The 16,996-nt window shown below is 37.9% G+C and overlaps 1 protein-coding gene across 1 annotated transcript; it reads left to right on the top strand.

Annotated features, from left to right (window-relative positions):
* The first annotated feature begins 6,853 nt into the window (after nt 1-6,853).
* LOC108268538 (cyclic nucleotide-gated cation channel beta-1) lies at nt 6,854-14,184 on the top strand. The gene is made up of 9 exons (XM_053682376.1): nt 6,854-7,122; nt 8,637-8,661; nt 8,757-8,856; nt 9,669-9,781; nt 9,899-9,956; nt 10,070-10,145; nt 10,768-10,795; nt 12,561-12,837; nt 14,037-14,184. Exons 1-9 carry the CDS (start codon nt 6,886-6,888, stop codon nt 14,182-14,184), a joined length of 1,062 nt encoding a protein of 353 aa, XP_053538351.1. The 5' UTR covers nt 6,854-6,885.
* The last annotated feature ends 2,812 nt before the right edge of the window (nt 14,185-16,996 follow it).

Raw genomic sequence — 16,996 nt, 5'->3', positions numbered from 1 at the left:
AATTTCACTTCACTGGCACTAAGCAGCCAAAACCTGTTCCAGCATGACGATACCCCTGTACAAAAAGCGAGCTCCATGAAGACATGATGTCTCCATGAAGACTCTGACCTTATCCCCACTGAACACCTTTGGGATAAACTGGAATGCCAACTGCACCCCAGACCTCCTCACTCAACATCAGTGCCTGATCTCACTAATGCTCTTGAGGCTGAGTAGGCAAATCCCCACAGCCACAAAATTTAGTTAAGAGCCTTTCCAGAAGAGTGGAGCTTATTACAAGAGCAAAGGGAGAATAAATACATTTGGAAATAAACATATTTGTGATTGGTCAGGTGTCCACATACTTTTGGCCATATAATGTGTAAAATTCTTGATCACTTACATGAAAAACATGGATTGATGAATAACTGAATGGATAAGTGTCTGCACAGACGTTTTTTGAAGCATAGTGCCTAGTGTTTTTTCCACTAGAACCTAATTTAATCCTTCTCAGAGGCTGTCCAAGTAGACTACTCCGTATTGACCTAGTCAGCAAAATTATCTGGGATTAACGACAGCATGCCCCACTTGCAATACTGTGTATATATATATTGTGACTTAAACTCCTCATTTAATAAGTTGACGACGCCCTGGCACCCACCTCAGTCAGCCCTTCTCTATTGGATCAGATCGTATTTCTTCTCGTCCTCATCCAATCACATGCAAAGGTCCTGTCACACCATGTCGCACACACTTTTGTGTATGGGTGAAATCAGGATCTACGCATGAGCAGCTGGTCCAGGATCAGCGCATAAGAGGCATTTCAGCCCAGTGATGTAGGCCTTCTCAGGCCAAGCTAATCCTTTCATTATCTCATTATAGGATCTCCTGCCTTTCAGCTGCTCAACTCGCACAATCCGTCCGAAGGAACATTGACGCAGAGACACACCAAGCTGGTGATAATGCCCGCTTCCATACTCAGAACTGCTCACATTTAAAAGTCAAAGAATCAACACAAGGGATTTTCTTCTGCTTTGTGAACCTTTAATGGTGTATTAAAGTTTTTAAAAAATCTGACAGTATATTTATGCAAAACTATATTAAATGCATTTATTAAGACTATTTAAAAAAAATAAAAAAAATAAAGATAAAAGATGATATTTATTAATTTCCAATAAATGTCAGAGTTGCAGTGGATCCGGAGCCTATCCCAGGACCACGGAGCCTGAGGTGTACGCCGTACATGGGACACTGGTCCATCATGCAGTCATATCTTGGGGCGATTGTAGCAAGTCCATCTGCCATTATAGTTTTGTGAGGTGGGCGGAAACTGAAGAACCCAGAGGAAACCCTCACAAAAAACGGGGAGAACATGAACACTGCACAGTCAGTAACCAGCACTCGGGATCAAGCCACCCAACACTACCCACTGTGCCACCATGCCACCCTTAAAAGATGTACAGTAGTATCATGTAGTAAAATTAAAATAAAAAATATATATTTTTAAAGCATATATATGGTATTTAAGCAGATCATTTGCTTGTTGGAAAATGAAATAGAAAGAACGCTAGTTATGCCAATGCATAAGTGTGGCTCAAGATCTTTGAATCTGTGTCAGGAATTAAAAATTATTTTAAAAATAAATAAATAAAAAATAACTAAAAAATACCACAACTAAAGTAAATAAAGATTTTTTAAATAAATAAATAAATAAAATAATAATAATCCATCCATCCAACTTCTACCGCTTACTCCTTTTCAGTGTCACGGGAAACCTGGAGTCTATCCCAGGAAGCATCAGGCACAAGGCGGGGTACACCCTGGACAGGGTGCCAATCCATCGCAGGGCACAATCACATACACACTCACACACCCATTCATACACTACGGACACTTTAGACACGCCAATCAGCCTGCCATGCATGTCTTTGGACTGGGGGAGGAAACCGTAACACCCGGAGGAAACCCCCGCGGCACGGGGAGAACATGCAAACTCTGCACACACATGGCCCCGGCGGGACTCGAACCCCGGACCCTGGAGGTGTGAGGTGAACGTGCTTAATAGGAACATAAATTACAATATTTAAAAATGACTATTAACAAAATACATTACTTTTACATTTGTACAATACATTTCCTCAACAAATATCCCAAAGATCCCAAAAATCAAATAAATAAATTAAGGAAAAAAAATTAAAGAAAAAGAAAGCATTCCAAAATTCTTGTTGTTACTGCTGTCTGGGTTTTAAAACAATACATTTTTAACATTTACATTTAACAAATACATTAATCAATCACCATGAAATCCAGACTGTAATAATAACACCTGTGCACCATTTCGGGATTATTATTATTATTTTTCTTTTCTTTTCTTTTTTTTCAGAACCTACACCTACACCTACATTTACATTTATTGACTTGGCGGACGTTTTTATCCAAAGCGACTTACAAATGAGAAAAATACAAGCAAATACACCTGTACTTCTATGATTTTAGGATGACGCTGCAGCACTTTTCAGATCAGATTCAGACCTTCCTCTGTGTCTGATGGATGTGTTATTAGGTGGCATTTTATGCCCAACATTAGCAGCGTATTGTGTTGTTGTCCTTCAGCCTGTAATCACATTACGTCTGTCTTGCATCAATCCTAATCCACACACAAATCACTGGAGTGTGTTTTGGGTTTAACCACAATCCCAACTGGGATGCAACGCCCTGCTTTGGAATCAGGTAAGAACAGCCATCGTTTTCTTATTCTCTTTTTTTTAATTATTATTATTGTCATATTTTGAAATCCTGGGAGGTTTCTGAAGACGCTCTTTATAAACCCACCAACCTCAGGAACCCTGATCAAATGTGTCCGTGGGTTTTATCAATCATGTGTTTAGTTGAATATTGCTTTTTTGATATATATATATAAAGGTACAGTATTAAGATTATTGTTTAAATATGAACAATTATCTATTTAGATAAATGGTGTAATTTTGCATCAGTCAACTCCAAGGGAAACAAAAAAAGAAAGACTATTTATCTACAGCGGGTGGCTTTTCTTTTACTTATTTCATTTAGGAGTGTTAGTGATTGCAGAAATTAAATTACAAACAGCATTTAAGGACACACAAATATGCCATGGACCTCACATTATATGTCTATGGGCAAGACTGAAGAAAATAGGAGTGTTCATTTTGCAGTCTATAGAAATAGATGACTGATTAGTCAAAGAAAGTTGGTAAAAAAAAAAAAAAAAAAATGGATTAAATTGATAAGTTCACTAGCATGTTTGTTTCTCCATGCCATTTCTTAATCCCAACCTCCATAATAATAAGATATTAGCTTTAACATATTGCAGTTTTTCAGGTAGGTACTATATAATGAGCCTCAGCCCTAGCTGCATTACATTACACTGCTAAGATATTTACAGCCATATTCACAACCAAAAGTCTCCTAAGATTTGCTCTAAGTTACACCCAACACAATCTGATGCCATTCCACAGTGAGGGAGTTGCAGTTTCTGGCAGTATTTGTAAGAAATTCTGGGAGGAATGTGTGTATATATGTGTGTGAGAACATTTTTTCTCAGACTGTGTGAGACATCTCAAACCCAGAACTCAGATGTTGACTGAATTATTTCCCCACATCCTGTCCGTGCTCTTCTCACTGGCCTCATTGTTGTGCCTGTAGCCCGAACCGAGCCTTTTTTCTTTTGTTCGCGGATGGACACGAGGAAGCTTGACGTCATTCTATTTCTGCCTTCTTGTAAATTTTTCCTGGAGACGAGCCACACGGTATATCAGGATGCAGAGATGGATGAGGGCTTCATAGGGGCTTTCCCTGTAGCTTATCAGCAGTGGGGTATTGACCTATATTGTATTGTTATATTTAACATTAGGTGACATCATGAATTTACCACTTCCCCTTAATAAGAAAAGAATTAAGTGCCAAGCCATCGTACAGATTGAGAGCAGTGGAATTTTCCCCTCATATACTACAGTAACACTAACAACATCTTATTTAATAAAGAACAACGCATACTTTTTTATCCGTTTATAATTACGTCTGCAAAAGAAGTGAGCTCCTGTTATCACGTACATTACAGCAACTAAAAGCAGTCGTTCACTCACCAGCCTCTCTTTTTTTCTCTATATTGAAATGTATGTGTTTGTGTAATGTAGTGTGGTGTAGTGTAGAGTAGTGTAGTGTAGTGTAGAGTAGTGTAGAGTAGTGTATGAGTGTGTAAATACAGCTTGTTTTTATATGTTAGGATGTTTAACTGGATGGTGAAGGTGGTGCCACAGACCCTGACTGGTTCTGATCATATGGAGGAACAGGAGCAGAGTACTGCAGTAAGATATCACTCTCTCTCTCTCTCTCTCTCTCTCTCTCTCTCTCTCTCTCTCTCTCTCTCTCTCTCTCTCTCACACACACACACACACACACACACACACGATGATGAAATAAGATGAAATAAGAAACATGTATTTCTATTTTAAAGAAATCTTATTCAAAGAAAACAAGAAATGTGAACTATAAAGAAAGATAACATTTGATGAGATCCTGGATGAAGTTATAAAGGCAAACACATTCAGAAAGACGGATGCGAACTTGTGAACCAATATAATTTAGATTTTTTAAAATTTACTGTTAAACTTTTTTATTACTTGTGGCAATCCATGAAACTGATTTCCTTAGAATTAATTAAAGTCCCTTGCCTTTTTAAAATTTTGTCCTAGAGGTGTGCAAACTTTGTACACTTTGTAAACTGTGTACACACACACACACACACACACACACACACACAAACACACACACAAACACACTCTGCTCTCGCAGCTCCCTCCCTACATATATACAGCTTTTCGAAAACTCTCCCAAAAAATATGCCCTTTACTCCCTTGAACAGCATCATAACATCAGGAACACGGGACAAGACGATTACACACACAGTTCCTCCTTTTCTGTGATAGTTTGTACCAGGATGAGAACATTTCTTAACTCTGTATGACCTCATTATTTCTCCATTTCTTTCCTGTCCTACTCTCAATCACTAGGCTGGAAATGTTCCAGGAAACAGAGTTGCAGGTCTGCTCAATTTCCATTCCAATGTTAAAAGAAAAATGCAATTTTTTTTTGTGGTTGAAGCTCATTAATGTTTCCTACTAAACTGCCAACAGGAAAGCTGCAGTCAGTCAAATCAATGAGGGACGATGATCAAGCATCAGAAACGTCCCAGGGCAGGCAAGTAACCAGATGTGGAAAGTATTTATACTTGTAATAATACATTTCCATTATGAAACCCCACATTTAACTCAAATTTTAGTTAATGTTAAAAATAGCAGAAGTTTTTTTTTTTTTAAGCTTAAAAACAATTAAACAATGAATACTTTTCACATGAAAACATGACATTAACTTCATTTAAAACATTTAAACCTTTACTTTTTAATACTTGAGTGCATTTCAAAGTAGTAACATTTTACTTTCATTTCATTTTTGACTGGATACTTCCACTTATTAACTGAGTAACATTATGACACATTATCTATACTTTCACTTAAAAGTATAATTTTTCAGTATGTACTTTGTGGCTGTTGACACAATAACCATGTTTTTACTGAATTATCCATTTTCCCTACACCCTAAAAATAACACACCCAGTCTGCCTGTAACTGAACAGTGAATCTCAGTGGTTGGTATAAAAAAAATCTCTGTGAATTTGTAGTGTTCAGAGTGGGGTGCTGAACTGGCTGTCTAATGGATTCGTGAGTGCCCTGCCACAGCCTACCGTAAGCCTGAACCTCCACAAAACTGCCAACACTGAGGCCAAGGTCTTCCCTTCACTGCCATTGCTTTTGCCATTGCCATTGCCACTTCCCTTCACAACCATTGCTCAAAGCTAGTAAACTGATATAACCAGAAGAATTTCATAAACATCTTCCTAACTATCTGTTCATTTGTGCTTGTCTTACAGTCACATCAAGATGAGGATTCAGACAGGTATGATGAACTTAGAGAAAACCACATAGACTTATTAATATATTATTATACATTATATTCCAAAAGTATGTGGACACCTGACCATCACACCATTATATGGTTCTTTTCCAAACTTATACCGCAAAGTTGGAAGCACACAATTGTATAGACTGTCTCTGTGTGCTGTAAAATTACAATTTCTCTTCACTGGAACTAAGAGGCCCGCACCTTTTCCAGCATGACAATACTCCTGTGCACAAACAAGCTCCATGAAGACATGGTGTTTTAAGGTTGGAAGAAGGTGAGAGCCCTGACCTCAAACTCACTGGGATGAACTGGAACTGGAGGCTCCTCACTATCCCAACATCTGTGCCTGATCTCAACCTCACTAATGCACTTGTAGCTGAATGAACACAAATCCCCACTGCCACACCCCAAACTCTAGTGGAAAGCCTTCCCAGAAGAGTGGAGCTTATTATAATAGCAGAGGGACTCAATCTGAATGAGATGTTCAACAAACATATATGTGTGTGATGGTCAGGTGTCCACATACATGTAGTTTTGGCCATAGTTATGCTGTTGAATTCTGATTGGTGTTGATTAATTTTCTATGACAGCAGCTCTGACAGTGTTTCCAGTGGCAAGGCAAATCACAGGTTTATATTAATGGACTTGTTCTAATAAGTTATCATTTCTATAGCAGCAAGGATTTGTATGGTGGACACTATAACACTATGTGTGCTATTGTTGATATGGTTAAGTTTACTGTAAGTCTGTGTTTATTTTACATTTATGGAAGGAGTCTCCAGTGTCAGCACTTTGTAACAGTTTTGTAGCAGCAACAACTGCGTTTTTATGTCTTATTAACTTGAAGGGAGAGAAAAATAAAAGAGGCTCATGAGGGAACAACAGTTTATAGCTGCTATAACGTAAGTCATGAGAAAAACTTGTTTCATGGATGTTTCACAACATGGACATTTGTACAAACATGATTGGCCAATGCTATGTCACAAGAGGAATAAAACACTCTATAGGAAAAATAATCAACTATGTAAAATCTCCAACAGATCGAGAGTCATTGGCTGGATCTCAGGAGGAATTGGGAAGGTCGTACCTCAGCCAGAGACCAAATACACAGAGATGAGAGAGAAACCTGATGAGGAAGTTACAGAGGTGTTTTTACCATTAATGTTCATTTAAATACTCATAAACTTTCATTTAAACTCTCATAACAACAACAAAAGGAAAATATATAAGTGAATTACATACATAATTAACGCTGATTGAGAAATGGTTAAGCTAAATGCAAAATGATCAATTTTAATTGAATTAAAGTGACTGACCACATGATAGGTATTTTAATAGCAGGTCCAAGATGATATCTGTTTTCCAAATTAAAATCTTTATTTAAAAAATGAAATCAAGTATGTTAAATTAGGTTTAAGGGTCCATCAGGAAATTCAAAAAAATAATTGTGATGTTAAATATAGAGGATTCTCAAATCATGAGGTTTGAGGCAATAAACATGGCTCATTTGTAGCAGTTTATAAGCCAGTTAGCTCTTCTGCATTCGACGTTCTTATTCAGATAGAGCCATGTGCAAATACAGCTATTGTACATACTACATCATGATATATCTTTCCAGTTTACAGTGTAAACACTTTACTGTGGTCCTCCAGTTACACATAATCATACTGTAAGAAGATGTACTGATAAAGTACAACCCAGTAAAAGTATAAACTAGATAATAATTTAATTTTGAGAGCTAATAATAATAGTCAGTGGTGGACTAAGTACACAATTCCCATACTTAAGTGAAAGTAGAGATTCCTTTGGTTACATGGTATATGAATAAAGGTAGAAGTCTTCTATTTACATTTCTACTTAAGGTAAAGTACAAAAGCTTTTAACTATAATTACGTGTCAAAAGTAAAAGAGTTATTTAGTTACGTTGTTCTGATTATAAGTTTCTACAGCCTGATCTAAGTGCAGATCAAGACAAGACTTTAGGACCTTAGAAAAATTGGCAAACATTTATATTTATTACACAAGGCAGAAACTGTTCCCTTAAATTAGATTCTTTGTACCCCAGGGAGTCACTGCACGCATTTGAAAATAAAGCAGTCATTCTTCTGTTCCAATATTTCGAACATATCTAAGGCCAAGGGTATTGCACTAACCCTGCATCATTTGATATGTCAGGTATTTTTCCATCTTTAATGCTCTAGCTGTATGATATGGATGGCTTATAGCTAGATTTCTCAGCCAATTAAAAGGTGCACTGCACTATAATTGCTTTACTTCAATTTAAATGTCGTGTCGTATTCAGATATTTTAGCAAATCCAGTTTTCTCCTACTTTAGAGTAATAAGTAATGGAGTAAAATTAGGAAAGTTTGCCTTGAAATATAATGGAGAAAAAGTATAAATATCCACAAGTACAGATACTTGAAAAAGTATTTAAGTACAGTAATAAATTACATGTAAATAGTTACTGTCCACCACTGTTAATGATAATAATAATAATAATAATAATAATAATAATAATAATAATAATTATTATTATTATTATTATTATTATTATTATTATTATTATTATTTTGTTTTCAAGCCAGTAAACTAATATACTTCTAGAAAGAGTTATTTGTGTAATAATTTTTTTTTAAATAAATATATTTCTAATTCCAGGTTTACGATATTGAAGAACTTCCAGGTGGGTGTCTTCACTGTAATTCTGATGAGATTAGGTAGAGGTAGAGGTAGAGTTTATATTAGAAGCAACTCACTGACTGTTCGTCATGTCATCAGACACCGAGCCTCTTCCTAATGTTCCGGTGGTGGAGATGGTGTCCGAGGACGAGGTGTGTGAAGTGCGGCATTCATCTGAAGTGCGGCAGTTTCGTCCGGGGTGAGCGACAGACTTATGGAATGCTGAAACTTGATTTTAAATCACTTTATTTTTAGATGTGAAGCATCTGGATGACACAGGATAGTGGGAGTGTGATCATTACAATGAACAGTTATATAGAGAAAAGGCAAACTGGACCACATGAGTTGAAATGATGTTAGGTGTTCTAGGATGAGCATAAACAAGTCTTAATGGCCTGCTTCACTCAAGTTTCACTTATCAGCGAGCTATCATACATCATACAAGCTCTTCCTCATACATGAGCTCACAGATGCACACCATTGGCTAGTAGGAGCAGGAGTATGCGATCCCTCCAACCCAGAGAGCATGGCCACTGATCGTCAGGATTCGAACCAGCAATCCCCCAACGATAGGGCGACCACTTTTCTGTTGCGCCACTCAGCAGCCCATTTACATCATTTTACATTCAATTAAGAGAAGAATGTAATTCGAATGAGGGGAAAATATCTTGCTTTGGCTCTCAGACTTTTCTAAGCCTTAAACTCTGAGCTTAAGCTTGTACTATCTCACCATTACTCTTTCTTGCATCAAGGATTCGCCTATCAATCCATCTTCAACACGTTCCTTCATCTTTATGTGGCAATCAAGTGGTAGAGCAGCTCCTTGATCTATCACAAAGATTGTCTTCACAGGAAAGCTTTTAGGTACAGCAAAAGCTTTAAAAGCTGAGTGAACTTAAAAGATAAAGAAAACCATCTGGATTATGGCTATGGGTTAGTGACTTTACCATTCGGCTTCATTAACCTAATCCCGAGCATCTTGAACTTTTTCCAACTTTCCCCCTTTATCAGCGTGGTGCAGTGGATAAAGACTGGTTTCCAGAACGCTCTGCCATACCACATGCCCCGCCCACCAGACCACCCAGAAACAGGCTCCCAACGATCATCACGCTGCTCAGATAAAGGTACTAATCCACAATAATACAGACTATCTGGTGCAGGATAAGCAGATGTTACACAGTTTATATATAATTATGACTATTGAATTAAAGGTCACCTTTACGTTTCTCTATTCCTTACAGTGTTCTCACCTCCTCCTGAATCAATAACCAGCCTGACAGAGGTCGACACAAAAGTCAAGTAAGTTAAAAGCAGCATGACAAGGAATCTGTAGCTAGCTCAGCTTTTCTGTCTCTGTAGTATGAGCGTTCTGTGTGATGATACCTCAGTTTGTGTGTCTTTTTCACTCCCAGCATGATGGGGTGGATTGTTCAGGGTCTTGGCCTGACCTTGCCCCAGCCTGTTATAAGAAGCAAAGAGGACTATGGGGTGAGACAGACACCAGAATTCCTTTAAAGGAACAGTTCAGTTCAGTGCAAAAGTTATTACATGGTTTTCCACTTAACTGTAAATGCAGCTGATCAGCCAAAATATTTCTGAGGTTAGAAGTTCATGTCCTTTGGTTTGCACTTGCGCTACAAAGAAGCTCATTGTTTACAGAGAAAAAAAATATAACATCTGATCAGAAGGAATTCACAGTTTGTGATCACATTTTAAAAAGTGCATTTCACTATGTCATGCCCTGAAACTACAAATGTGAACATCACCTGAATAATATGTGATAAATGAAACCTCTTGTCCTACATGTGTAAAAATCACATGCAAAAATAAACTAATAATGGGGGGAAAATAATAATCTAGAGATTTAAGAATAAATAAATAATCTCGAGAGTACAGTGGTAAGAGGACAGTGTGCTCTCACATGAGACACTTTTTTTCTTTTAAGAACAAACGACACACTTTTATGGAAAGTATGAAAGCCCCTAAAAATCAAATTACATTTGGTAAGGGGTAAATTGTCTGCACTTCATCTGAAGTGTCCCTTCAATGTCATTCAAACCTTTTAACCACTGCTTTTTAACTCACTTATATTTCTTTTCCATTTTCTCAGGGGGTGGGAGAAACGGTTACGCAACAAGGTATGTATCATCTGCTCTGATTTCCGCCATCTCTTCACTCACATTACACATAACATGATTTCAGTTCCTCATACGAAGAACACTGCATACATTACAATAAAATCTATTTGATATTGCAATCAGGGTAAACAACAAGAAGAAAGCTGACAGTAAGGCCTCACTGTTGTGAAGGGGGAGTCAGGCGTGTGTGGGGGAGGGTCCTTTGGGCCAGCGTCATGCCAAACAGTTCATTTTCTCCTGGCTCAGTGGAAAGGCTCCTGGTGGCCTTTTAAAGAGAAGAAAACTGAGAAGGAGGCTGATGCTGTCCTAGAGCGCTTTCTCTTTCACACACACACACACTCACACACAAACACACACACACACACACACACACACACACACACACACACACACACACACGGTTTTTCCATTTGAATGGCAGCCATTGGGGCATTTCATCAATCTTTTTTCCCTACTGTAAAAGCACCCTAAAGCACAGTTTATAGCATTTTATCTACCATAGTGGCACTCTATGTACTTTCAATTAATATTTTCGACCATGGCGGCGGGGGCGTGGGGCGGGGAGGGGTCTTTATTGGTAGGTTGGGGAAGGGGGGTTGGGGGGACACACTCTCTGTGTCTGCCAGTGACATGTTAGACAGGTTTTTGTCTATAACATAGTCTTCATAAACTTAAAAAAAAAATCTAACATTTCACATCTCATACACTATTAATATTTCCCAATTAAAATGTTGGCGTTTCTGACAGATAAAGCATGATTAAACGCTTATTTAATTTTAATTGTGCTCTAATTTATTTCAGTATTTCTGTGTCCATATGGCAATAAATGACTGTTGTTGGGTTTTTTTTTTTTTTTTACATCTACCACAAGCTATCAACCTGCGTCAACAAATGTTTTCAACTTGTGGCCCTGGACATAATTACAAAAAGTCTGCATTGAGCCATGAGTCATGAAAAGTTCTACTGAATTTCACATTTATTTGAGCAAAAAATCCAACCCTAATGATGCAGTCCAAGTTACTGACTGGACAAAAGTGCATGAGGTGTATTAGTAACAACGCACAGCAAAAATACATGAAGAGAAAGAACTTAAAAGCAGGAAAGTCTAACGTTAAGCAGGAAACTAAATAATAAACACAGAGCTAAACATGGCTAATGTTCACAATGTAAGCACAAACACTGAAACCAAACAGTGAAGTCTTAAAAAGTACTAACAGTATCAAACTTACAGCAAGAAATGCACACATATATACTAAAATCTCTAAAGACTAAAGATGAATTTAAAAGTAAAGTGTTGATCTGGCGGCTCCTTTCCTAAATAGTGGAGCTGTGTGTTTATTAGCCATGATCTCAGGTTGGCCAACGAAGCCCGTGTTTGGTCATGTGATCATGTGTTTTACATGAATAAATTAGTTATGTATGTTAGTATTATTGTAATTATAGCACAGTGCTGTTCAATTCTGGATTCTGATTGGTCAGAAGGTGTTGTTCTCATATGTGATCGTTTCTATAGTAATAATACATTCACAGGGTTTTCACATGACAGGCGATTAATATGTAATTGCTGATATGGTGACGTTTTCTGTAAGGAGATGTTTATTTCAAATGTTTATTTTTGATAGATGAGGTTAATACTGTAGATCATATCAATTCCGTATTAAAAAAACATTCCAGCATTAACAAGCTTAATCAGGTTAAACAGGTCAGTCAATTCATACAAGGTACTATTTTTAGCATACCATCTCCATGTTGTCCATATTTCCAGCTGTCCACTCCAGGCCAACTTCCAAAGACCTGGTCCTCGAGGAGGTCAACTCAGAAGATGACCAGGACCAGGACCAGGAGAACAGATCTGAACATCCATCTAAACCAAAACAAGCAGAGCCAGTGGTGCAATTGGATCCAGAAGCCATGAGTTCCTCAGCTTCAACATCATGCCTGAAGCAGGAAGATGCTGAGACACAAACCAGACAATGGACACCCTTCATCGAGAGCATCAAGAGAGAGGCGGAGGACAAAGCCATGGCTACTATGGAGGAATGGTTGGTGTCTCACTTTGTGTTCTGGAAATTTTGCGGTTATAAAAGATTTCAGTATTGCTGAATTTGCTTCATAACGCTACAAGAGATCTACAGTACATATGCACTTCATGGCAACCACTCAATGCCAGGAGATATTTTTCCTGTCATAATGTTGTGTTATGTTAGTTATGACACACATTGCACTTGACAAAGTAATGAATATTTTCTATATTGTTTTTAAGATATTTATGAATACTTAGGGCAATTATTTTTGCAAGTTACCTAGTGACATCAGATTGAATATTGCTCTAGCAGCTGTGAAACCAAACGCCACTGGATTATCAGATAGCTAAGCTAAGCTAAGCAGAATGGCTGTGTAATGTTAGCGAGACAGATAAAGCAACATAGCTTAAGGTCAAGAAAGGATTTTTTTTTTTAAAAAGTTGCATTTACAAGGTATCTTTATAAATGATAATGCACTTTCAGATCTTGTTAGTGTTAATGGTAGCAGAATACACAACATTAGCAAACACCAGCTTAGTTAGCAAAATTAATCTAGCTATGTTAAGGTTAAAACTGAGAATGTTCTTTTAATTGACCTGTGTAACATTAGGTAACTCGAGTAGTTAGTCCACATTAAGTCAGTTTTGCTTACATCCTTTATCAACATTAGAAATAAAAAATAATTCTTTATTGCTAATTGCTTCCTTCAACATTCTCGGACCTTAGCATTCTCCTATATTAACAAATGCATGGACTGGACCTGAAGAGTTTATAACATACAGTCACAAATTCTATGAATTTTATGTGAAAAATGTGGAACATAAAATGGTAAAAGAATTCAGAAGGACTGATGGATTAGCGGGGGCATGATGGCTTAGTGGTTACTGCGTTTGCCTCACACCTCCCAGTGCTTTGGGTGTTTCCTCTGGGTACTCCGGTTTCCTCCTCCAATCCAAAGACATGTGTTGTAGGCATCTCTAAATTGTTTGTATTGGGTGAATAAATGTGTGTGTAATTGTGCCCTGCGATGGGTTGGCATCTCATCCAGGGTGTCCCCCGCCTCGTGCCCCGAGTCCCCTGGGATAGGCTCCAGGCTCGACGTGACCCAGTGTCGGATAAGTGGCCAAGAAAATGGATGGATGGATGAATGATGGATTAGCAAACTTCTCAGATAACTGAAATAAGATTAGTGTGTGTGTGTGTGTGTGTGTGTGTAGGATGTGTCAGGAGCGCTTGGAGATGGTGAGGATGGCTGAGGAGGTGGCAAGACACGCCGCGGAAGTGACCGTCAGAGAGCTGGCTAGAACCCGAGTGACCGTACACACACCCATCCTGGAGGTGGAGGAAGAGGCTGAGCCAGAGTAATCACACACACACACAAACATAGTCTTAGTATCCTTATAAGGACCTTCCATTAACATAATTATTCTAATGAAGCTAGTTAATGCTGTGCTACACCTAAATCTAACAGTTCTTAAATATAAAAAAGCAGTTTTACTCGTTGAGACAGGCCAAATGTCCACACAAGCTCAAAACTGTTAGATATTCTTATTCCTTTGCAGACAGTAGATTAAAAAAAATGCATACACAGTAACTTCAGACTTTCTACAAAGTGTATATGAGTTCAGGAAAGGTCTCATTTCACAGGCATACACTGAGAGGAAAACTAGCATGTGTGTACAGTGTTACATGCTGAGATTTACAATAATCTTTCTACACCTGACCTTCTAATTGGCGTTGATGTTGCAGGTTACAGGAGCTGCAGGACGAGGAGAAAGAAGCAGAAATCTTACACAGTACAATCACAGAGTAAGGGCACATTTTCATGAGTCCATTGTAGGTCTACAGTATGTTGATCTAGCAATTTCCCTCAACAGCTATTTCACCAAGGTCCTAAAATGAGCTTTTATTAGTAGAGTTAGCATACATATTGTCCCACATAAACTCGGTATCAGAAGCTGTGTGTGTGAGGGGAAACTGGCTCATGAGGAGTTTCAGTGTGGCATCCTTGCTAAAAAAAAAAAAAAGAAAGAATGAAAGAAAATAAAACAGCTCCAGGATCGCTGATTCGATCCTGAGCTCAGGTTCATGTCTCTGTAAAGTTTTACACATTCTCCCCATGTACTCATGGGTTTTTTCTTCCGGGTTCTCGAGTTTCCTCTCACGTCCCAGATATTGGTTATTCTATTTAACCCATTCTTGTGAAAAGGTGTGTGAATGTGTGTGTTTGCGATGCCCTGTGATGGTCAGGTTTGCAATCAATGGTGTATTTCTCTCCCTCATGCCCAGTGTTCTTGAGATCCACCACAATCCTGAGCAGGATAAATGGTATGTTGTTTTGGACTCACCCTATTAGGGAGTCACCACAGGGGATCAACAATCCGCATGTTTGATTTGGCACAGGTTTTACATCGGATGCCCTTCCTGACGCAACCCTCCCATTTAATCTGGGCTTGGGCCTGAAACCAACCGTGCACTGGCCTGTGCAGCCGCCAGTGGCTGGTTGGTTCCCTGTCCGGGAATTGAACCCAGGCCACAACACTGAGCTCATGGGATCCTAGCTGCTAGATCACCAAGGGACTAGAACAAAATACAGAGTATACTGAAGATAAATTAAAGAAAAATAAAAAACTAAATAAAACTCTGTGTTCATAATGGTTTCCATTAAAATCATTAGACATTGAATGAAAAAAGGAAGCCATTAGGCCTATTACCATTAGCAACATGTTTTTGTTTGATTTGATTTTATAGTAAAGAGCAGATGCCACACCCCAACTCCTCAGCCTTCCCTAATTAATCACCATTATTTACTTAGTTATTTGTTTGTTTATTTTTACGGAATGTGTTTGTGTTGATTTTAGTCCCAGTTTCTATAGGTATCCTATGGGTACATTAAGAAAATGTCATCTTAATTGAATTCAATTGAATTGAATTGAAAGTTAAATCAATTATAGATGCCAGAGAGTAGAGATGCCAGACCCCAACTCCATAGGATGTATTAATGGAAATGATATCACACACTCACCTTAATTTAAACAATTTTTTGTTGCTGTTGATGGTTTTAGGGTCAGTGACTATAGGTAAACGGTAGGTAAACGATTTATATTTAAAATTAACATTTTAACTAGGGTAAAACTAGGGATTCACTGTTTCTTTTGTGAAAAAAATCCTAACTTTGAGGTAAAATCGAAAACCTGGCAACCCTGTTTACAGCGCCAGCTCGTCTCCATTTAACCCTGTTGGGAAATAAAAGCTACCTCATACATATAAATTATTAATCCACTGTTGGTCATTGTAGTATAACAGGTGGTGTAGTATTTATACACCCTGTTTAACAGGTTTTTTATGAATTTGGAACGCAACCAAAAGCGTTTTGGCTGCCTGTAGTTAGTCTATAATGTGACTCTTCAGCGCCCTCTCCTGGCAACATGGTGGAGCTACTCGTTCTTGCCAATTAGTTGTTCAATCCCAAATAAAGTGCTTCCTACATTACATAAATTCAGGACCTACGGTATATACATGTATATTTTATAGTCTACATTGTACCCTACATGTCCAAATTAAATTAAAAGCTAAATTTAATTTGTCATCTGCAATTGCAATTGAAAATGCAACATACAAATACACCACATTAAATATTTTTGTGTGAATTCATTTTAATTTTCATTTCAGCGACTTTTAATTTATAAAATGCATAAAAGTATTTGCTATTTTTTAACATCTCCGTGGCTGATTAAACAAGTAGCCACCCTAGCAACCGCATCCCATAGTAACGACGGTTGCCTGGTTACCTGTCGAGCATCAAGCTGTTTGTTCACGCGCAGGATGGCGGAGATGCATCGCGCTTCCGCAAACATTCAGAGCACGAACAAACAAATATTTATCAATAATTAAGCGGATATTTAAGATAATTAAGATGCAGTGGCCTTAGGCGCTTTTAACAGGTCTGGCTTTAAAGAGATACCACCGGATTTAACCGTGCATCTTAGAGTGAGTTCATATTTAGGGGAATTTGTTTCTTTCAGAGGGAATAATCTGTTTTAAAAAATTGTTTGTTAAATTATTTTACAGCTTCGATTCTTTCTAACATGACATTTTATTTTTGCATTGTTATAATGTGCTAATATGGAATATTCACATAATCTTGACCACATGATCACATGATTATGTGAATGAT

Source organism: Ictalurus punctatus, chromosome 8 (assembly GCF_001660625.3).
Source record: "Ictalurus punctatus breed USDA103 chromosome 8, Coco_2.0, whole genome shotgun sequence".
Taxonomy (NCBI): domain Eukaryota; kingdom Metazoa; phylum Chordata; class Actinopteri; order Siluriformes; family Ictaluridae; genus Ictalurus; species Ictalurus punctatus.
This window is presented reverse-complemented; position numbering and strand designations above follow the sequence as displayed.

Excerpts from the sequence above, each read along its gene's own strand:
- LOC108268538 (XM_053682376.1), top strand. The coding sequence starts at position 6,886 with ATGAGAAAAACTTGTTTCATGGATGTTTCACAACATGGACATTTGTAC. Across the intron at positions 8,662-8,756 it reads CGATATTGAAGAACTTCCAG|ACACCGAGCCTCTTCCTAAT; the intron begins GTGGGTGTCTTC and ends TCATGTCATCAG. Across the intron at positions 9,957-10,069 it reads GAGGTCGACACAAAAGTCAA|CATGATGGGGTGGATTGTTC; the intron begins GTAAGTTAAAAG and ends TTTCACTCCCAG.